Genomic DNA, 22,002 nt, shown 5'->3' with positions numbered 1-22,002 from the left:
TGTGGCTTCAGTGTGATTTCTAGAGCTAATTCAGAATAGTACTGACTTATGTGATTGCGTTTTGGGGGGGGTAAAGGAATCATCTAATTTGTCCATTTTCAAAAAACAATCTTTAATGGGAGAATTTTCAATTTGCCCAGTTTTCCCTTGAATGGGTTTTAGTGTGCTACAATATACAGTTCCGGCAAAATACAAAGATTTAATTATCTTCAGTACTTAAGTGTGCTTGTTTTCTAGTGCCTTGGTTTTCTTTCTTGATGCTGGAGAAATAAACCAGTGTTGGGTGTTTGGGGAGTAGAAAGTAACTACAATCAGCAGCTTAAAATTTTAATTCTGCTTCTCAATAGCCGTTCAAAAGTCTATTAACAAAAACGTGAGCCTAATTTGGCAGTTTGTCAGGTTCGACAACTGACAGCCTCATTTCATTCCTACAAGTGTGGTTTTAGTCATTCCCCTCTCCTCCCAATAAGGCTGGAAGTTGTTCTTGGATGCCTGGAAAAGGCTCTTCGTAAACCTCTTGCTTTCTTAGTGCAAGCAATGGTTGGACAGACTTGTGAGGCAGCTCTTTATGTTAAAATATTCAGAGGTAGAGAATATTATATTTATAGAGGAAATGGCCATTTGGGGCATTCCAAGGACTTAACCCTAATTGTCCAATACTTAGGTGCTCCCTATACCAAAAAAAAAAAAAAAAAGGAATAGAAGCTGTCCACCTTTCCATGAGAGTCAAACTAAAATTAGAAATGCCCCCTCACGGCAAACCAAATGTAAAGCTTCTGGTTAAGGAGCTAAATTAAGTCCTTAGGGGCCAAGTGGGAACCATGCACCTTCCCTATACAGCCGCTATTCTCCTCAATCTCCTAAACTACTGATAGCTGCTTAGTCCTTGAGTAGTTCTGCTCTTGAAAATGCAGGGAGGCCCTGAGAATTAATTTCTGCCCCCAAATCAAAATAGTAAGAAATTGTAAGATTGTTCCCTCCTGTCACCATGATTAACCCAGCCCATGTTTACCTGCCCTGTGTCAGTGTTTCCCTAGAGCAACTGCATTGTTCAAATCACTAGCACAGGGGTTCCTTCACATGGGGCCTTAGAAACCATAGGGGGCCTTGGGCTCCATGAACCCCATGCAATTTTATGTAGACTTGTATTATGTGTACATTTTTCTGGGGCGAGGGTTCGAGAGAACATGAAGTTATCAAACTCCCTGAAGGTTAAGAACCCTTGGGAAAAAACCTCCCATTGGGAAGCTTGCTTCTGCAGCTAAATGAAGTAGTGGAGGTGGTGGGTATGTCAAGAGTGAAATGCACCTTATGATGCATGAGAAGCAACACAAATCCATGAATCAAGGGAAATTATGGCAGTTAAGCCTGACTCAGGGCCTTCAAAGCTGGACTGAGCTGGCCCTATTCTGGCAGATGGTCCACTGGAGACGATGTATGATCAGCTTTTCCTTTGGCCTAAAAATTACATTAAAAGTCTATTTTGAAATAGTTTTTGTGTTTTTAATTTTCCTTCTGCCATGACGTCATGCAGCAGTCCCAGAAGCAGCAACACTGCCCTCTGCCTTTACAGTGCACAGCAGAAGCCTCATTTTGACTGAACTATATAGGATGCAGCAGTGATGACCTCTGATTTCAGAAACTCTTCTTACTTAACAAGATGGATTTAAATATAACCATCTTGTTTCCCCGACTATTAGTCTTAGAAAGACTCTTAGTGCATTTATCATCAGGAAAAAAGTGTAAGTTTTAGGAGACATTCAATCCAGTCTTAAAAATATATATAAATATTTAGCTTTAAGTAACTGTCATAAATTACTTTGATTTACCTTGAGATATGCAACTTTGTCTGAAGTTTGCTTTCAAAGGCACCGACATTTTACTGCATTTATTGCATTTATGCTCTTAGAATGATGAGATTTGTGCAAAATTTCAGTTTTCTATCACCACTTTCTACATTGAAACACCTAACATATTGCTCTAAGGGCAGAGAGAAAAGACTCTGAACTACCTATACTAACAGGATCATGACAACTGATCCTCAAGTCCACTCTAGCCTTTCACTAAAGGCTTTTCTGCTAAACATTGTAAATGAGCTGCTCCAAAGATCATGCTTACACATTAGCAATTTCAGTTCTCTTTCTTATACTGGGGCCTGGATATCCAGCCAGGGCAAAGCACTTCCCAAATTTTGGAGACAGCTGGCTGGACTGCTTAATCCTCCTCTGAGTAAGGAAAACTTTTCTTGGGCCAGCCTATAACCTAAAGTGACCCTCAAGAGACAGAGCCCTTTAGATTTCAGTTTGCAGGGGAACAAGCCAAGGAGCTCCAGATTGGTTTAGTTCTGAAAAATGGACTAGGTATCTAAAGAGAGGAAACATTATAAAATTAGACCAGACTAGGAGTCAAAAACCAGGTTCCTAGTTATACCTTTGACAAATACTAGCGGTACAACCCTGGACGCATCTCTTATTAAACTCTCTAAGCCTAATTCTTCATCAGCAAAATGGGGCCGTGCCTACTTCACATAACTGCTGTTAAGGATTAAAGGAGACAGCATGAAAATAGGCTATCCAAAAGTAAGGTACCATTGGTATCATTATTGGTTCTTTTTAAGACCAGAGCAGTTGCCCATTTGATCAGTATTTTAATTTTCACTTTGTTCAGAGTAAAATAAAAATCCTTTGCTTGGGGAAATATAAATAAATATACTTTAACCCAGTGACTTCAAAAGTGAGAGAAATCAAAGAGGGAATCTACAGAAATAAACAAAATCCACAACTAAATAGTCTACCTTCAGAAAACCAATGTTTAGTCAAATATTAGGTAATGTACTACAGGTGTCCCCCTGCCCACTTACACCACCAGAAAGGAAACAAATATTCACAACAGTGTGACAGAAAAGCTGGCTAGAGTTAAATAGCACTGTACTTGTACCTAAGTACACCTGAGTTTGTGAGTTCTTTTAAATGATTTTTCACATTTCTCAAGCAAGATTATTGGAATAAAATTCCACTATCCTTTCTCGTGTAAAGTGTAAATGGTTGTTGCTAGAAATAAAAACTAATTTTTAAAAGAAAATGTCAAATTCAGGCCCTGAAGAGTGGGATCTGCTTACCAAAGGGTAATAGTCATACTCTGTAAGTAAGACAAAATATATGGTCTAGGTGGCAAAGATTCACGATTTGGCCAATTTCTGCCACTTGTCCTTGAATGCTGGAAAGCATACAACCTCATTTCATTTCTTGTTGAAAAAACAAAGGCTGGTTTCAGACAGATCAATAACACAGCTCTCACAAATCCTCCTGAATGAAGTTTTTCTTGGGCTTTACTTAGAGGCAGTCCAATTATGACAAATGATGTAACATGGGTAACAGCAGGAATAATCCTAGTAGTTTACTAACAAACTTCTGCACACCAACAAAATTCTTTCAAATGGTTGAGCTGGTACCAGGAACTGTTGGTAAGCCTCCTGAAACAGCTAGTGTGATTCTTTCCCTCAATACAGCACCAAGAGCAGTTACATCTGGCTTAGAATTTTCCAAAAAGAGCAAAAATTCAGAAGCGTATTGTAAACCCTCATCTGAAGGCATATTCTATTTGATACATCCACTGACTGTGTGTGAAGTGTTAAAAAGCCCTGGATCTACGGTGATCAAAAAGGATATTCCTGAAGGAAAATGTAGGAATTGTAGAGTGTTCCATGCACAAGAATTTGAGAAAATGACAGCATCACTGCTCTCGTAAACTACCGAGTAGAATTTGTCCTAAACTCCAGAGCGTCAGAGAAGATCTGAAGTTCTGAAGTTGGCTTTAAGCACGCAATTCTGCATACCTGGATACCTCCAGGACAACTTTCAGTCAAAGGCAGAAGACCAACCAGAGGATGGAGGGGAATGTCTAGGAGGTTAGTTCTACCCTCCTCTCTGGGTCTTACTAAAAGTGCATTTAAAAGAGCAAACATTTGAATTTAAAAAGAGAAAAGACAAAGAGGATGGTGAGGGCTAAACAAAGTAAAAAACTAACTGGAAATCAAATAGTTCAGAAGCAAGTATCTTCATCCTGAAGAGGAGGACTGCTGCAAAGAACTACTCCTACCTCTGTCAATGAATGCTGCTCACGCATAGCCACTACTCCCAGGAGGTGGCCATCAGGCAGACGTAAAACATCCAGGACTTGCGGTAACAACTGCTTGGTACCCTGAGACTGACCCTCGTTCAACCTATTTGGATGGCCCATGGCAACCAAGGCCACACTTTGGTAAGGTAGGCCTCCCAAATGCCCTAAATAACCTTTGAAGCAGAAGTCCTAAAGTTTCCAAGTAACGAAGTTAGAGCAAGTAAATGTTTACATGGCCACTGAAGAGTAGTTACTCAAGGTATTTATGAGGGAGGCTGCATTGATACCATTTTCAAATTAGGAAACTGAGGCATATAGGGTTTGTCATAAACCACAGAGCAACTCATCTGAAAGAGGAGAGCTGAGGAGGAAGTTGAAGGTCTAGTCGAAAGTTAGACAACAATAGACTCAGCAGCAAAACGGCCAGTTTGGCCTCATCTTCAGGATTTGGCCTCTAGCCAAGCCAACCAAATCTGTGGTAGCACACACAGAAATAGAACCTGGGAGTTCCTAACTTCCAGTGCTGTGTTTTGCTCAGTAGATAACCAAGGGACCATTAAATGAACTGATTTTACTCCCAACTTCTCTTATCAAGGAAAGGAAAAGCTTATGGGTCAACCTTAAATATGATAAACTTTCATCTTTAAAAACAAGTACCAAATTTCTGCACCTGGTACAGTAGTATTCTCCACTTAGTAGCTTCCAAAGGTTTAACTATAGATTACTTCACAATGGAGGATAAATCACAGTCTGAGATCCTCCGCCATTAAATTCTTGACAGAGGAACCACAAAGATAGTCTTTAAAGCCCCTTTCAGCTGTAACTATTTAACTCCTACCAAGTTAGTGTCAGCTTTTCCTAACTGGCATATTCTCTTGATCTGAACAACAGTGTGAAGTGAACATGACATAAGCCAAGTCAACCCACAGCATCAATCAAGTGTCCTGAAGCTTTATTTAGGATAAGTGGTTCAAATTTTAGATTAACCTGAGTCAAAGGTGATCGTATTTTTGCAATCCAGTTCTAAGACTTTCTCTGAGAACATATGGGGGGCAAAGGGAGAAAACAGTTAAAGCTATGGAACTGTCACTCTTACAACTTAAAAAAAAAAAATCACTTTATTAATAGGAGGAACAGGGCTTCAGTTCTGAAGAAACTTTGCTATTAAGGCCAAATGCTTCGGAACGATTTGACCATCTGTAATCAGCAATGAGACGCATCACAAGGTACCCTCTAAGATAAAGCTCACCGCCCAGTCACTCTCCTAATTCCGAGTCTACCTAGGCATAATTTCAACTGACCTTTTAGCAACATTAAGCTACCCCTGACCTATGAATCTCTCTGAATTTAGATTTCAAGCAGTAAGAAACAAAATGGTTTCATCTGCAATTCAAGAAAAGAATTTCACATCAAACTTCAATCCTTAAGAAGCTGCTACAGCTATACGGTTGAGTGTTTATTTTCTCAAAGTAGGTTTCCCCTGCTCCCCCAAACGCCACATATATGAAGTAGCTCAAAATTGCAATTTCTATTTTGGTGGCCATCTGGGATCCACAGAAGTGACTTTCAATTACTTGTTATTTCAAAATAGAGATTCCCTAGTAACAATGCACCAGTGGCAAAATACTCCCCCATTTTGTTTCGTCTGTGGGAGAAAAGTTCTTTAAACTGGAAAGAATTTGTAGCCTTATAAAGACTACGTTGGACTTAGTTCGTTTTTTCCTTTAGGAGGGCGGCCATCTCCAAAAGTTTTGGTAAAAGTTATGGCTCAGATTTCAAAATGCAAACAGATGTTCCTGAAGCATCCGAAATGGGCCACTCTATGTTTATTCCCAGAACCGTGGCGACTCCAAGTTGTTTTGTGTCCCAACTCTGCAAAGGGCAAAAGCGCAAACCCCTTTGGTGTAAACTTTCAAGAGACGTGGAACAGCACACTTTTGGAGTTTCCCAAAGCGGCTGGCGACGTGCGAGGTCAGGTCGTTCAGAGAATCGGGGCTGGACAGGAGAGATCTCGAGGGCAAGAGCGCTCAGAGATTTCCACGTGCCCCGATCTAGCTGGTCCCTGGGGAGAATTAGTGGTTGCTACAGTAGGAAGGCTGTTCCTGATCACAGACCTGGCCGCGGGATGGCCTTGGTGTACGGGGGGAGATGGTGGGTGCACCTGGCTCTCTGCCCTCGGAGCCTCCAGCTGACTGCCACGCCAGAGGAACGCGCAGTCGGAGCTGCGACCTCCACCCGCCCCCGCGGCGCCCATCGAAGTGGGGGTTCCCGCTACGCCGGGCCTCGCCGCTATACCCAGGCCGCATGGGGGTGGGGAAAGAACTTAGCGGAGCTCGGCATCGGGATCTGCGCCCCCGTGGAAAGAGCAAAGGAGAGTCATTTCACCCGGTCTCTACTCAGCTGGGGTCTCGGGAAATACGCGGTAATTACCCAAGAACCCCGCCCTCTGTGAGAGGCGAGGCTGCGGGGCTGCCGGGATGGTTTGAGGACCGGGCCCGGCCAGAGAGACTCCAACCTTCACCCCCCCGGCGGTCCCCGGTCCCACCCCCCGCCGTCTCCCGGCGCCGCCACTTCAGGCAGCCCACTCGGCCCGGCCTCTCCCCGCGCCCGGACCACCCCCCATGGGGTGCTCTCACTGCGCAGCGAGTCCCTCCGCTGCCTCCTCCCAGCCCAAAATGGCGGCGGCGGCCACCGATCCTTCTCGTCGCCTTCCTCTAGGGCCGAGGATCCCTCCGCGTCCAAGCCCCTCCCCTCTCAGCCGGATCTGTTTTCTGCCCAGTAAAGATTAACGCCATCAATGAACTCTTTAATTGAGCTCGGAGGGGCGGTTGGATTGTGCTTCCGCACAGCTAATCGTTGACGAAAAAGGGAATATTGGCAGGCGAGTGGACCAATCAAAGGGGCATCGGAGAGCGCGGGACGCCATTCGCGCAAGGGTAGATGGGTTTTAGAGTTTTCTGTGTGTCTGTTGAAATTACAGGATCTTGATCCGCCTTCCCTAGCTAGAAGAACTACAATCCCCAGCAGGCACCGCGCTGCCAGGACGGGGTGGGGGGCCTTCCCCCAACCTCAGTGCCTGAGCGGCTTGACCAGAGCTGCAGCAACTGCAGCAAGAGGTAGGGCTGAGCCGTTGGGAATTGCAGACAGGCGGTCGCACAGAAAGACACACAGATGTAGTCCTGTGCATAGCCCCTGACAGCAAATAGGTCAGTTCCGCCTTTGCAAAATCTCCTTCCCGGATCATTTCCCCTCTTCCAAGGAATCCTTCCTTATCCCTGTTGGGTTTCCCTCCCAGCTGCCTGTAGTGCGAAGACTTCTTACCCTTTCCTCCGTTTCCCATCCTGAGAAGAAGGAGGGAGGCAGGCCAGGCCCTGTAGGTGAAAAGGCCTCAGCCCCAGGCTGGGCCCAGTCGTGTGTTTTGAGGTGATGACTTCTGGAGCCCAGCCTGGGGAGGAGGTGGGGGCCTGCAGTCAAGGTTGGGGCCGCTGGAGGCAGTGGGGAAAGGACTCCTCCTCGGGCTTGTCGGAGCCACCGACCCACTCCACTCCCAGCCTGTCCAGGTCATTGCTGTGTCTTCGCCTCCCCAGGCAGTCTTTTCCCCTCTTTGGTTGCTGGGGGAACAAAGCTTAGGCCTAGCTTCCTAACTGCCAGCCTGCCTCAGTGAGTTTCAGGAGAAGAGTATAGGATGTAAGCCCTGGCCTGGGGCCTGAGGAACAGGACTGGGGAGATGGCCCCTTAATCTCCATTTGACCCCTTGCTGGCGTTAGGTGTGAAAACCAGGCTGGAGGCGGCCCTTCATTTGAAAATGAGGGTGTGCAGGTCTGGTGCTACAAAATGGCTGCCGCTGACTTGGTAAAAATTTGCTGGGTAGCCAGAGTCTTCCTGAAAATTCTCCCTCGGGACTTAGATTTCTATTATTTAAAGCAGGTGTCACTAGTTAAAAGGCATCTGCTGAAAGATTTGGAACAGAAGAAGGTGGCTACTCCAAACCAGACCAACTGTTAACACAGAGTCACCAGCAGCCCTGGAGGAGGCCAAGGTAAGCCCCATTCTCCCAACCACCTGAGTGCCCTGCGCATGGGCCCTGCCAACTGGGATCCCGGCTTCTTGTCTTAGATGTGTTAGTGGATTTGGAAAACCAGTATTTTTAAATGAGTCCCCACTACGCGCTGAGCAATATGGCAGATTTAATTCTGCGCTATCTCATGAAATCCTAGTAGCCATTCAGGGTAGAAATTACTATTTCCATTTCAAAGAAGCTGATGTTCTGAGAGCTGACATGCCTTTTCTAGAATCATGCAGCCAGCAAGCAGAAGACCCAGGGTTTAAACTTAGCGTCTTAAACACTGCCTTGCATTTTGTCTAGGCTGTGAACCAAGTCTGAAGCAGGGGGAAGAGTTTGAGCCATCGGTTCATAATTTAGGATGGAGGTTAGGGGGTAGGAAATCACCCAGGAGAGAGGGGAGAGACAGATTGTATCAGAGAACATCTAATGCATGCCCTCAGAGAACGTCACCTTCTGATCTGGCAACAGGAGCCCAAACCCTCCCACCCTATGCTCTCTCTCACCGGCCCCCACCTTGCCCATTCTTCTCCCCTAGTCCACAGCTCCCTGTAGGTAAGAAGGGAACTCTAGTCCTCTGATCCACCCTACCTAGCTACTTCCAGTAAATTTTCCAGATTTATTTAATTTGGAGTTCATGGCATGTCAGGGCCTGAAGGTTCAGAGAGGGCAGATGACTCACCCGGGATCACACAGCTTATCTGCAATAGTGGTGATGGTGGAAAGGGGACAAGCCTTCAGGAGGGAGACAGCATGTGGGGCTGAGGGGCAGGGCTGGCTTGGGTGGGGGGCTGGGAACGGGTGAATGACTGTGCGCACCGAAGCAAGCCCCCTTGCCTCGGACTTCCAGTGGCCTTGCCTCTTCCTGGGTGGGGCAGAAGGTCTTCTCAGTTGGCCCAAGACACTGGTGGTGACAAGGCCTGTCACTCTTGATTGTATTGTTACTTTATGACATTCTCCCCGCAGGTAAAGTAACAATACAACACAACAAACAACACACACGTACACACACTCCAACGTACCCCATCCCAAATTATGAAGAGAACTTTGGGGTCTCCAAAACGCACGTTAACACACCTCCAGCTCTTAAACAGGGCTGCGTGCACCCCCCAGTACACCCCCTACACGCGTGTAGACTCTTAAACAGGGCTGCATGCACCCCCCAGTACACTCCCTACACTCGTGTAGACCCATGCTCAGATGTCTCTGAACCGTGTTGAACATTATAAAACACTGTGCCAGTGGTGGTGGTTATTATTAGAATTCACCAAACCACAAACTTCCAGCAACTCATTCTCCTCCCCCAGACTCAGTACTTCCACCCTCACCACGGCAGAGATAAACAGATGCCCTGAACACACGCACGCTTGACAGAATCCTTTCCGCCTCTTAGATAAGGTGTAGAATTCTCTGGGCTACAGACTGGAGATTGGTCCTTCCTCTCCCTAGTGCTTTCCTGCCCCTCATGTAGAAGAGTGATACCACCTTGCCTGGAATAAATACACTCCATTCACCCTAGAATGACAGAAGCGAGAGTGTCATGTTCCAATATCTTTTGGATCCCCCCCCCCACTTCTGGGCTTATGTCATTTAACATATATTTATTGAACACTCACCTTGGGCCATGCTTAGCGACACAGTGGTGAGCTGAACAGACACGACACATTCTTCTAGGAGAAAGACAAGCGGTAAATGGTAATGTGCTAAATGCTAAGTGGGACATTAACTGTCACATGACAGGGAGTCACCGGGAAGGGGAATGGGGGCTACTTAGATAGGGTGGTCAGGGAGGGCCTCTCTGAAGAGCTGACATCGGAACTTAACCCTAAAGGATGAAAAAGAATCAGTTATGCAAGTAGCTGGAAGCAGGATTGGCAACATGATTTGTGGGGTCAGTGCAAAGGGCTCTTGATTCAAAAATTACTAAGAAGTTCAAGACAATGACAGCAGAGCATTAAGCAAGGCGTGGGGCTTTTCTGAATGGGGGGCTCTGGGGGACTGTACAGGCCACTTGCAAGGAAACCAGCTCTGTCTGAAAGATAAGCTTTCTAGAAAGAGGGAAGAGCAAGCGCCGTTTGGGCTTCTGATCAACCAATAATATATCAGGAGCCGCTTCCCATCCCATTTCAAAGAGTATTTATTGAATGTCTGCTCTGTGCCAGGTGCTGTTTCAGGCATTGAAATTACAGAGTGAAATACACAGGCAAGATTCTGGCTCTCACCATGAGTTTGCTTGGGGAGGGTTGGGGGACAGACAGCAGATAGGTAAGCCCAGAGACAGACAAATGGTTGTAGAAGGTGCGAGGCTAGAGAGGGACCAAGTGAGCTGGGTGTAGGCAGGTCGGCTTCAGGCTGGATGAACAGAAGATTGTACCATGGGACGGGCCATCTGTGATCTGTCCTCCATTTTCCTCTCTCTTTAGACCTCTCGTGTTCCTGGGAGCCCCAAAACATCCCCCGAGCCTCATGACCCTGGAGGTTCCCTGCCCCTGACACCCCGGATGGAGAGCCACTCAGAGGAGGAAGATCCTCCCGGCAGTGGCCTAGGCTGGAACGGTAGGGGTCCCCGGGCCCAGAGCCCAGGGCGCTGCTCAGTGGAGGCCGTACTGGCACGGAAGAAGCACCGCCGGCGGCCTTCAAAGCGCAAGCGGCACTGGCGGCCCTACCTGGAGCTGAGCTGGGCCGAGAAGCAACAGCGGGATGAGAGGCAGAGCCAGCGGGCCTCCCGGGTCCGAGAGGAGATGTTCGCCAAAGGCCAGCCCGTGGCGCCCTACAATACCACCCAGTTCCTGATGAACGACAGAGACCCCGAGGAGCCCAACCTGGATGTGCCCCAAGGGGCCTCCCACCCAGGCTCCAGTGGGGAGAGTGAGGCCGGGGACAGCGACTCGAGGGGCCGAGCCCATGGGGAGTTCCAGCAGAGGGATTTCTCCGAGGCCTATGAGCGCTACCACACTGAGAGCCTGCAGGGCCGTAGCAAGCAGGAGCTGGTGCGCGACTACCTGGATCTGGAGCGGCGGCTGTCGCAGGCCGAGGAGGAGACGAGGAGGCTGCAGCAGCTGCGGGGCTGCACCAGCCAGCAGCCCTGTCGCCAGGTGGAGGAGCTGGCCGCCGAGGTAGAGAGGCTCCGGACGGAGAACCAGCGGCTTCGGCAGGAGAATGAGATGTGGAACCGAGAAGGTGGCCGCCGTGGTGGGGAGCGGGGCACCTAGGGGTGCCCCCCCATCCAGGCTGACCCAAGGAGAAGGTCCCGTTTTGTACACACTCAGGCCAGCCGAGTCTCAAGGAGGCAGGTCTCAGCACCTCTGCGCCCCCTGAGAACAGCTAATTTAGGTTCCGGCTTCCATCTTGTCATTTCCACAGTTTGTTCTTTGATGTCATCTTATTTTTCACAAAGGAATTAAATGATTTTGGTGAGATCACTTGGGAGTGGCTAGCATTGATTTCACTAGGGCTGCTCTGAGAATCAAAGCACTTCCATCGCAGAGAGGCCTGGGGCTGCCCCCAGCCTGGGAGGACAGCAGACCCCTGCATCGGGGGCTTCTCAGCGTCTCCAGAGTGCCTGAAATCTGCTCCACGTATCTGGGCGCCATCAGACTGCTCTGAAGGTTTTAGAGAGGGGAAGGCAGAGGCGGGAGGGGTCTCAGTCAGGAGTCACCAGGTTCAGCCAGAGCCTGACTTAAGATGCAAGATCGCTGTGAGGACCTGGGAACTCCCCCGGGAGGGGAGAGGGCTAGGCCCAAGTACAGGGGTTTCTTCAGGGTTTGTTCCCAGGCTCCCTGTATTTTCCCTGTCCTCCCCACAGTGTAGATGGCTGGGCTGGACAAGGTCTGGGTGCCTTGTGTCTCTCTGTGCTTGACAGCCTCCCATCACCCAGCTGGGGGTTGGGCAGGAGGTTAGGTTTGCCCCCTGACCTCCTAGAAGAGCGCTTACAAGTAAGCGCTCAAGGGGACTTTTCTCCTGATGGAAAATAAGCCCAAGGCTGGATGGACAGGGGATCGATCCTTAGCAGAGCCGGAGGCTTGGCTTTCGGGGTGCCATCCTGCTGCTTTTAGCCTAATCACCTGTGTGGTTAATTCCCTCTGAGGTGAGCCCCTCACCTGTCTGTCTGATAGAGAGCTGAGTCAGCCCGGATATGCCACCAACCCACCAGCAGTCTTGGGCTCTGAAGCGAGCTCACACGCCCCTCACACGCAGACCCACCTCTCCCCAGACACCTTGTCTCTTGTTCTTGTGCTGCGGAGTGTCAGGCTGCGGTGGTGGAGGGGAAGTTAGTCAACTCACCAGTGAGCCTGTATTGGCTCTGCCACCGTGCACAGGGAGGGGCAGAGGCCTGGCGGGCCCGGCCTAACCTCGGTTCCAGGAGAGCTCATCTTGACAGGCCACACTGGGCGAGAGAAGGGCTCAGGCCTGGGAGCCGCTGGGATGGAAATGTTGAAAAATCCTGTGTGTTGCCAGGACAACTTTCATTTCTGCCCTGTCACACCCAGACCTCTCCAGCGTCTTCTACAGCGAAGTAAGGCCAGAACGGATCCTAGGAAGGGATGGGTTTTAAGAGAGCAAAATCTCCCATCTTTGGGGTCTCCCCCCACCCAACCCTGGCTGGGAGTCCTAGCCCCCTCCCCTTTGATCCCACACACCTCTGTCAGGAAGGGCTAGAGGAAAGATTGTCCCCACTTTGCAGATGGAAAACCCAAGGCTCAGAGAGGAAGCGGCTTTTGGATTCCAGGAAAGCTGGCCCTAGGCCGGCCTTCCCCTGTGGGGTGCTAGCCAGGGACCTGAAGGCCCCTGGGCAGGGTGCAGGCAGCCTCCCAGCTGCTGCATTCCTCAGCGTGGAGCTGGAGGGAGAGGGGAGGGCCAGGGCCAGGACAAGGTTGTTTACCCGGAGGCGCGCGCGTGCGTGCGTGCGTGCGTGCGTGCGTGTGTGTGTGTGTGTGTGTAAAAGTAACTAGGAGGGGAGAGGAGATTCCAGAGGGCTGCCGGAGTGTGGGGGAGGGCTGTGGGTGCAGCGTCGAGGGAGAGGGTGCTGGAGGTGTATCCCTGAGCAGGCAGGAGCTGCACACGGGGGAGGGGAGAGGTGAGGAGCTTGGCCTTTCTTGGTCAAGGAGCTGAGGAGCCTGGAAAGAGAAAAGCTGCTGCAACCCCAACAGACAGACAGACAGACACACACACACACACACAATGGCTGAAGGGCTCTGGGTCAGGGTCACACTGAGGTGGGTTCATTTTCCCAAGGCTGGTGGGGCCCAGGATGGGGCAAGAAAACAGAGGAGCAAAACAAAAACAAAACCAGAGGAGAAGGGTGTGGGATGGGAGAGTGTCAGGAGGGGCCGAGAGGGATCAGTGAAGAGTCAGTGTCACCTCCTTCCCCCCACCTGGGTCCCTGACCTCAGTACCCAGAACCCAGGGTAGAGCTGGGGTGACTCGGGGATCGGCACTGGGGAGGGCCAGCTCAGCCCCGGTGGCCAGATGTGGGTTCTTTTTGCTTTTCCCTCTCGAGCTGCCTGGTCCTGGGACCCCACCTCAGTGAGGAAGCTCCAGTTTACAGCCTTCACCACCCTATCTGCTGGGGAAACCGGGCTTAGACACACTCCCTTTTTTTCCCCAGGCCTTTCCAGAGCAGATGCTCAGTGCCTCATTCCCTCATGGCCATTTGCTTTCCAGGACCATCTCGGTCAGCTGGGCCGGGGGAGGGAGGCCCAGAGAGGCAGGTAGTTCCCAGGAGGGATTTCGTACCCTGGTCTGGGATCCTCCTTTCTTCCCCACCCCAGGTGGACACCCCTGTGTCCAGTGGACAGTCCCTGCCTGCAGTGGGGTCAGAGAATGAGAGGTGATGGGGTGCACAGAGCAGCTGAGGCGGCGGGAGGAGCTGCCAGGACGTGGGGAAGGGGGTCTGAGGTGAAGTAGTTCGGTATGAGTGAAGAGGGTGGCCAGTTCCCATTGCGCCCCGTTGGGCGCGGGCAAGGATGGCACTGGCCCTTTAAGTGGGGATGCCAGTCAAGGCCCTCCCCCAGCCAACCCAATTCGAGGGCACACTGAGCATGTGCAGGAGCTGTGGGAGCCGGAGGGGAGGGAAGTGGCTGGAGAGATTCCGGAGGGAGCACCTCTCCCCCCCCTTACTTCCTGTAGCTGCCCCCTCTCTCCTTCCTGGGTCTGACAAAGGAGCCCACGGTGCTCAGCCAATCCCTTCCCCCCCATCCCAGACCCCCGGTGGGTGCTGTCCTCTGGGGGCTCTGGGGCCTGCAAGGGGGTGACAGGTGGCCCCTCAGCCCTGGGAGGTCTCCGCAGCCCCCCTGCTGCCCGGAGGTGGCACCCACACGCAGCTCAGTGCCGTCCTCACTTCCCCGCTGTGGGAGGGTGGTGGGTGCTCTTCCTGCTGCTTAATGTGTTCGATTTCATTCCATTGGTGCCAGGATTTCTAAAGGAACTGCCTACCTTGATGATGCTCTGCTCTGAAAATTAAAAGCATTTAAGAAGATGAGGTCCCTGCCCCCACCCCCGGGAGCATCCAGTCTAAAGTCTGAGAGGAAGCAAACGGCTCGCAGGCTAAAAGCGCCTGCCCCGCTCCCCCTCCTGGTTCTCCCTCCTTCCTCTAAAGGGCAGGGGCTCCCAAGTTCATGGGATCAAACTCTGCTTCCTCAACCAGCTGCATCCTCCAGGCCACCCTCCCCTGCAGCCTAGGAAACCGCCCCCCTCAAGCCTTTCCCCCACCTCCAACTCCCCTGTTTCTGCAACGACGTCCTCCTTCCTCCCTCACATCAGGCTCTCCTTCCCTTCCCCCTTTGGCACTTGCCCACTCTTCTTCCTGTAATCTCTTATCTACAGGTACCCTTTTTTCTTTTTTTTCTTTCTTTATTTTTTTGCCGTGCCCCAGCGGCTTGCGGGATCTTAGTTCCCCCGACCAGGGATCGAACCCGCGCCCCTGGCCGTGAAAGCGCAGAGTCCTGACCACTGGACGGCCAGGGAATTCCCCAGGTACCCTTATTTTCAATTGAGGTGAAATTCACGTAACATAAAATCAACCATTTTAAAGTGAACAATTCAGTGGCGTTTAGTACCTTCACAATGGGTACAACTGCCACCTCCGTCTAGTTCCAAACATTATCAACCCAAAAGGAAGCGCCGTCCCCATTTCTGCCCAGGCAGCCATCAACCTGCGTCTGTCTGTATGGTTTTACTTATTCTGGGTATTCCGGTGGTAGAGACAAGAGGGAAAGACTCGTCTTCTGGGGCCTGTATACCGAAAAGCACAGATTCCCTGAGGGCCTTCTGTGAAGGGAGTGCTGGACCAGGAGTCCCGAGCCCTGTGATCCATCCCAGTTCTGCTTCTAACTCAGGAGCCTCCCCTCCCCTGTTCAACGGGGCTGGGGGGGCTTCAGGCCAGGATCCTGGGCCCTCCAAGGGCTTACCCCTGGCTGGGAGCTTCTGTCTGGGATTGTGATGCCGGGCCTGAAAAATCTTCCTCTTTGGGCTTCCCTGGTGGCGCAGTTGTTGAGAGTCCGCCTGCCGATGCAGGGAACGCGGGTTCGTGCCCTGGCCCGGGAAGATCCCACCTGCTGCGGAGCGGCTGGGCCTGTGGGCCGTGGCCGCTGAGCTTGCGCGTCCGGAGCCTGTGCTCTGCGGCGGGAGAGGCCACAACGGTGAGGCGCCCGCGTACCGCAAAAAAAAAAAAAAAAAAACCTTCCTCTTTAATACTCTTGGCTCCTTGCTGCCGGGTCCAGGCACTGAAGGTGGCCCCAGGAGACTGTGTGATTAGTACCGTGGGGTTTGGGGTCAGAGGCATGAGATGAGGAAACTTCGGCTCAGAGAGGTTGAGAAACTTGCCCAAGGTCCCACAACTCCTGCTTCACTGGGGTAGCAGCTGGTGCTATCTGATTGTATTCGAGCTCTTGACCACTGTGTTCTCCTGTCTTCAAAGAGATGAAGGAAGTTAAGGGCTTAGCAAAGCGCCAGCCGTGTGGGAAGTGCTCTCAACTGGAAGCAGCCATACATTTTACTACTTTGCGGAGCCTTGCATAGCCCTGAAGTGAATAGCTCCATTCCAAGGTGGTTCTTGGGAGCTCCCCTCACCCCCCCTTACCTTATCTTTGTCCTCCACTGGCCTCCTTAGGAGGACAGCTTCTGTGGGGACTGAGGGACTGCCTGCACCCTGAGCCTTTAAGGCAGGTGGGAGTGAGAAAGCGTGGCTCCCCTCTCCCCTAGAGAAGGAGATGTTATTGCTGCTTTCAGCAGAGCTCAGTTCACCCATTTCTCCATGGCTGAACGTCCACCCCTGCCCCGCAAACAAAAAGGACTTTGTGGACCCACGGGAGGGAGGGGACTGCATAGGCCTGGCCTGGCAGCGGACAGACTGAACAGCTGGCTCCCCAGTTGGCCACTGTGTCCAGGCTGCCTGTGGGCATGGACATTCCAGAGACCACCTGCCCCAGAGATCCTCCCGGGACCCCATCCAAGATGGAAACGCCCAGATCAGCCCCCTGGGCACCTGCTGTCTCCTGCCTCAGGACAACCAGGATGGGCCCCCTCCCCTGCCCCATCCCTACCCCACTCCAGTGGCTCTGAGAGGAAGTTCCCAAGGAGACTAAGTTGTGAGGAGACGTGATGAGCGTGTCCAGAGCCTACCGCGGCCACAGCCCAAGGTTACACGGAGAAGGAAGGGAAAGGGGTCTTTGGGGGTCTATAGTCTGTCCTGGCTCCTGATCCTTCCAGCACCCTCCTTGGGGTTCTCCTTAGGCCCACACACACCCAGTCAGCCATTCAGACTCCTTTACCATAGTGTGAGGACTTGGACACAGGGAAGCTGCCGGATTTCTCACAGCCGTGCCCGGAACCAAGCCCTGTGGCTGCCCAACTGGCCAGCATCCTCTCTTACTGTTGTGCCCTCAAGCCCCACTGTCCTCTCTGGCTAGACTTCCCTTCCTTGGCTTCTCCGTCCCAGCCTCAGCCATTTCCCTCTTGGGCCTTTGATAAACAGGATCTTTTCCTCTGGGCCCCTCGTCCAACTGTCCTCACTTGTAATCCACATCAGCTGTGTTTGTAGCCACAGGCAACACCCCTCCCTGGATTCACCCCACTTCCAGGATCCTTCTCAGCTCCCCTTCCTCAGCTGCCTCTCCCCCCTCCTCCCCTGGGCTTCAGATGCTAGACGCCTTTTTTTAACCTTCCGCATGAATTCCCCAAATCTTAACACTATTGAAAAAGTCTTTTCATCACGATTTGAAATTCCATGCTTGTCAAAAACTACCTTCACAAATGCATTTGTGAGTTTTCTATTCCACTAATTTTAAATCTATCTCATTTATTGATAAACTAATCACATTAAAAAATTCTTATCGCTACTTAATACGCTTTAATATCTGATAGCTCTATTGTCTCTCCTTACCCTTCTTTTACTAAAGATTCCTGGATATTCTTAGATTTAAAATTTTTCTAGAGTACATTTAAAAGCAGTATGTCCAGATACCCTCCCCAAAGCATATCTTTATGTATCTATATATAAAGATATAGATAGATATGCAGATATAGACACAGATATAGGTATCGTGGAAGGAAGCATGTGAGAGAGTTCTAGATGTTACCTAGTTCAATATCCTGTCTTTAGGCTGAATTAAATATCTTTCTAAATCTGTGACTCTTTCTTACATTTTTTTTTTTTTAATAAATTCATTTATTTATTTATTTTTGGCTGCTTTGGGTCTTTGTTGCTGCACGTGGGGGCTACTCTTCATTGTGGTGCACAGGCTTCTCATTGCGGTGGCTTCTCTTGTTGCAGAGCCCGGGCTCTAGGTGCATGGGCTTCAGTAGTTGTGGCTCACGGGCTCAGTAGTCGTGGGTCGTGGACTCTAGAGTGCGGGCTCAGTAGTTGTGGCACATGGGCTTAGTTGCTCCACGGCACATGGGATCTTCCCGGATCAGGGCTGGAATCTGTGTCCCCTGCATTGGCAGGTGGATTCTTAACAACTGTGCCACCAGGGAAGTCCCTCTCTTATGTTCTTTAACCTTTTTTTTTGGCCGCACCACGTGGTTTGCAGGATCTTAGATCCCAGGATCCCATCAAACTTCTCCCCCTGCAGTGGAAGCTCTGTGCCTTAACCACTGGACCCCCCAGGGAACTCCCAGTCATTGGAATTTTAAAGGCTTGGTGCTGGGGTGGGGTGTGGGCGTAAAGTACAGGTTCAGCCAGGGCTGAGAACTAGAGTTCTAAGAGTTCCGAATGTTCTCTCTGCCCAGCTTGCCTTGGCCAGGTGTGTAGGTGCCTGGCATCTGTCCACATCCCTAGGAGACTCCAAGATGGCATGACCTCCAGTGGGCAGACGCCAGCAGTGAGTCAGGGTGTCAGGGTGTTTGGGGAGCCTTGAAGGGCAGACCAGGGGATGGGCAGAGCTCAGGTTAAAGAGCAAGGAGGAATTTCCACCAATCAGTGGAGGGTCCAAACTGTCCCTGGAGACTCGCAGCCTCCATCACTGGATGTGCCAGAGCTCATGAGGAAAGGCAGGAAGTGAGACCAGAAAACACGCTGAGGGCCCCTTCAGCAATCAGATTCTGAAATTCTGCCTGGCAGAGAATCATTGCCTCATGGCCACAGCGGCACAACCACTTGTGGTTTGTGTGCGATGACGATTCTGCCCCATCTGGGCGGGGGTGGGGTGGGAGCTCTGGACTGGGGATTACCCTGCCTCCTGCTACTGGCATCCGTCTGTGAGCAAGTGTTGTGTATGAGTCCGCCTGAAGTTTCAGGATCATATGCTATCCTTGCTTCCCTTTTTAGTGCCTTCTTGATTATCTCCTGTCCCATTTTTCCTTGCTTACCCAGAGCAGAGGTAGGGAGGGAGGAGGCCACTAGGAGGCTGGGCAAGGAGGGTTCTCTAGGGCCAGCTGGGCTTCTCCAGTGCAGAGGTGAAGAGCACAGACTCTGGCATGGGACTACTCAGGTTCAATTCTGCCTTATTCTGTCCACTGCTGCTCCCCACCCACTGCAGAGTAGGGGAGGCACCTTCCCCGTCACCTCTCTGGACACATACGTCCTCCTCTGCTGGTGAAGAGACGCCGTCTCTCACCAGAAGCACCATTTTTTCATCCAACAGATATTTACTGGCTGCGTTAGTCTTCTAGGGCTGCCAGAACAAAGTCATGAACTGAGTGGCTTGAGACTGTAACGTCTCACAGTTCTGGAGGTTAGCAGTCTGAAGCCAAGGTGTAGGCAGGCCGTGCTCCCTCTGAGACCTGTAGGGTAGCAGTCCCCAACGTTTCTGGCACTAGGGACTGGTTTCGTGGAAGACAGTTTTTGCATGGTCAGGGGGCATGGGTCAGGTGGTGACGCGAGCAATGAGGAGCGGCAGATGAAACTTCGCTCACCTGCCCACCCCTCACTTCCTGCTGTGCAGCCTGTTTCCTAATAGGCCTCAGACCGGTATGGGGCCGGGGGGGGTGTAGTTGGGGACCCCGGCAGGGGAAGAAGTTTCCTTGCCTCTTCTTAGGTTCTGGAGGTTTGCTGGCAATCTTTGGCATTCCTTGGCGTGTAGATGCATCTCTCTGATTCTTTGTCTTCCCTCTCTGTGTGTCTGTCTCTGTGTCCAAATTTCCCCCTTTTTTTTTTTTTTTGCGGTACGTGGGCCTCTCACCGTTGCGGCCTCTCCCGTTGCGGAGCACAGGCTCCAGACGCGCAGGCTCAGCGGCCATGGCTCATGGGCCCCGCTGCTCCGCGGCATGTGGGATCCTCCCGGACCGGGGCACAAACCCGTGTCCCCTGCATCGGCAGGCGGACTCTCAACCACTGCGCCACCAGGGAAGCCCCAAATTTCCCCCTTTTATAAGGACACTAGTCTTGTTGGATTCGAGCTCACCCTGATAACCTCATTTTAACTTGATTTACCTATGTAAAGGCCTTATTTCCAAATAAGGTTACATTTTGAGGTATTGGGGTTTGGACTTCAGCATATATTTTTTGTAGGCGGGGGACACAAGTCAGTTCATAATAGTAGGTGTCTGTGCTGTGCCAGGCACTGTGCCAGGCACTGGGGGGTAGCACAGTGATGGACACAGCTCCTGCCCTCATGGAGCTTACCTTCTCTTGTTGTCTTTTTTCCCCTACAGCTTCTTATTTATTACTAACTCTTGTTGGTGAATCACACTTGAGTGTTCAAAGCGCTTTCATTCACGTGAGTTTCTTTGGGCGATATGACGAGGTCCCCACTTCACAGATGGGGAGACTGAGTTTTGGAGTGACTTGTTCAGGGTCACGTGACTAAGCAGTAGTAATGCCAGTAATGACAATATTCAGCAATTGCTAGATTCCAACCAGTGCAAGTGTCACACACTACATCACACACTTGATCCCCTCAAGCATTTTTCAAGATGAGGAAATTGAAGTCAGTTACCCAATGTCATGGGCTGATAAGAGGTTGCACTGGGACTTAAACCCAGATGGTCCAGTTCCAGCGTCCATGCTCTTAGCCATCACCACATGGCTCACTACAGCGAGATGCAGCCTTGTGCCTTTTTCTCTGCCCTCTGCTCCGCACCAGCAGTCAAACCTGATTTCTCAATGTGCCCTCCATGCCTAGCAGAGAGCAAGTCACCTCTGCTCTTTCTTATTGAACTTCTCTAAAGCTCTTTCTCCCTTCCTGCTGTCTTCTTGTCCATCTCACTCTGGACACAGTTGCTTTTTTAAATGTTTAATTTATTACATAATATTTTAGACATAAAACAAACACCTCACCACCCAGTTAAGGAAATAGCAGTATTGCTATTATTGTTGAAGCGCCAGCAGCAATCCCTCCTCAACTGCATTCCATACCCTAAAGGGAACCAGGATCCTAGATTGACGACAGTCATTTCCACACATCTTTAGAAACACAACGTTGCTTTTGACTGACAGTAAGGGATTTTTGAGTTTGATTCTTGACAAGGAAACATAGCAGGAGGTGGGGATCAAGGTGGAGGTGTAGCTTGAACTGACTCTTTTTTTAAAAAATAAATTTATTTATTTATTTATTTTTGGCTGTGTTGGGTCTTCGTTGCTGCACGCGGGCTTTCTCTAGTTGTGGCAAGTGGGGGCTACTCTTCATCGCGGTGCGTAGGCTTCTCATTGCGGTGGCTTCTCTTGTTGCGGAGCTCGGGCTCTAGGCACGCGGGCTTCAGTAGCTGTGGTTCGCGGGCTCCAGAGCGCAGGCTCCGTAGTTGTGGTGCACGGGCTTAGTTGCTCCGTGGTATGTGGGATCTTTCTGGACCAGGGCTCGAAACTGTGTCCCCTTCACTGGCAAGCGGATTCTTTTATTTATTTATTTTTAACATCTTTATTGGAGTATAACTGCTTTACAGTGGTGTGTTAGTTTCTGCTGTATAATAAAGTGAATCAGCTATACATAAACATATATCTCCGTATCTCCTCCCTCTTGGGTCTCCCTCCCACCCTCCCTATCACACCCTTCTAGGTTGTCACAAAGCACTGAGCTGATCTCCCTAGGCTATGCGGCTGCTTCCCACCGGCTATCTATTTTACATCTGGTAGTATTTATAAGTCCATGCCACTCTCTCACTTCGTCCCAGCTTACCCTTCCCTCTCCCCGTGTCCTCAAGTCCACTCTCTACCTCTGCGTCTTTGTTCCTGTTCTGCGTCTTTATTCATGTTAGGTGGATTCTTAACCACTGTGCCACCAGGGAAGTCCCTGAACTGACTTTCTTTTGAAAATACATTCCGGGGCTTCCCTCGTGGTGCAGTGGTTGAGAATCCGCCTGCCAATGCAGACGACACGGGTTGGAGCTCGGTCTGGGAAGATCCCACATGTCGCGGAGCAACTAAGCCCGGGAGCCACAACTAC

General features: G+C 50.6%; 1 protein-coding gene across 2 annotated transcripts; it reads left to right on the top strand.

Moving 5' to 3' along the window:
- The first annotated feature begins 7,152 nt into the window (after positions 1-7,152).
- Positions 7,153-11,598, top strand: HEXIM2 (HEXIM P-TEFb complex subunit 2). 2 transcript variants are annotated; one of them, XM_082680116.1, is made up of 3 exons: positions 7,153-7,235; positions 8,047-8,158; positions 10,606-11,598. In XM_082680116.1, the coding sequence occupies exon 3, from the start codon at positions 10,684-10,686 to the stop codon at positions 11,392-11,394; it is 711 nt and encodes a 236-aa protein (XP_082536242.1). In that variant the 5' UTR covers positions 7,153-7,235; positions 8,047-8,158; positions 10,606-10,683; the 3' UTR covers positions 11,395-11,598. The 2 variants fall into 2 exon arrangements, with proteins under 2 accessions (XP_082536242.1, XP_082536241.1); XM_082680115.1 differs by having other exon boundaries at positions 7,178-7,325.
- The last annotated feature ends 10,404 nt before the right edge of the window (positions 11,599-22,002 follow it).

The sequence above is a fragment of the Grampus griseus genome, assembly GCF_964374135.1.
Source record: "Grampus griseus genome assembly, chromosome: 20".
Lineage (NCBI taxonomy): Eukaryota > Metazoa > Chordata > Mammalia > Artiodactyla > Delphinidae > Grampus > Grampus griseus.
The sequence above is the reverse complement of the archived record's forward strand: the minus strand, read 5'-3'. Positions and strand labels throughout refer to the sequence as shown.

Excerpts from the sequence above, each read along its gene's own strand:
- HEXIM2 (XM_082680116.1), top strand. The coding sequence starts at position 10,684 with ATGGAGAGCCACTCAGAGGAGGAAGATCCTCCCGGCAGTGGCCTAGGC.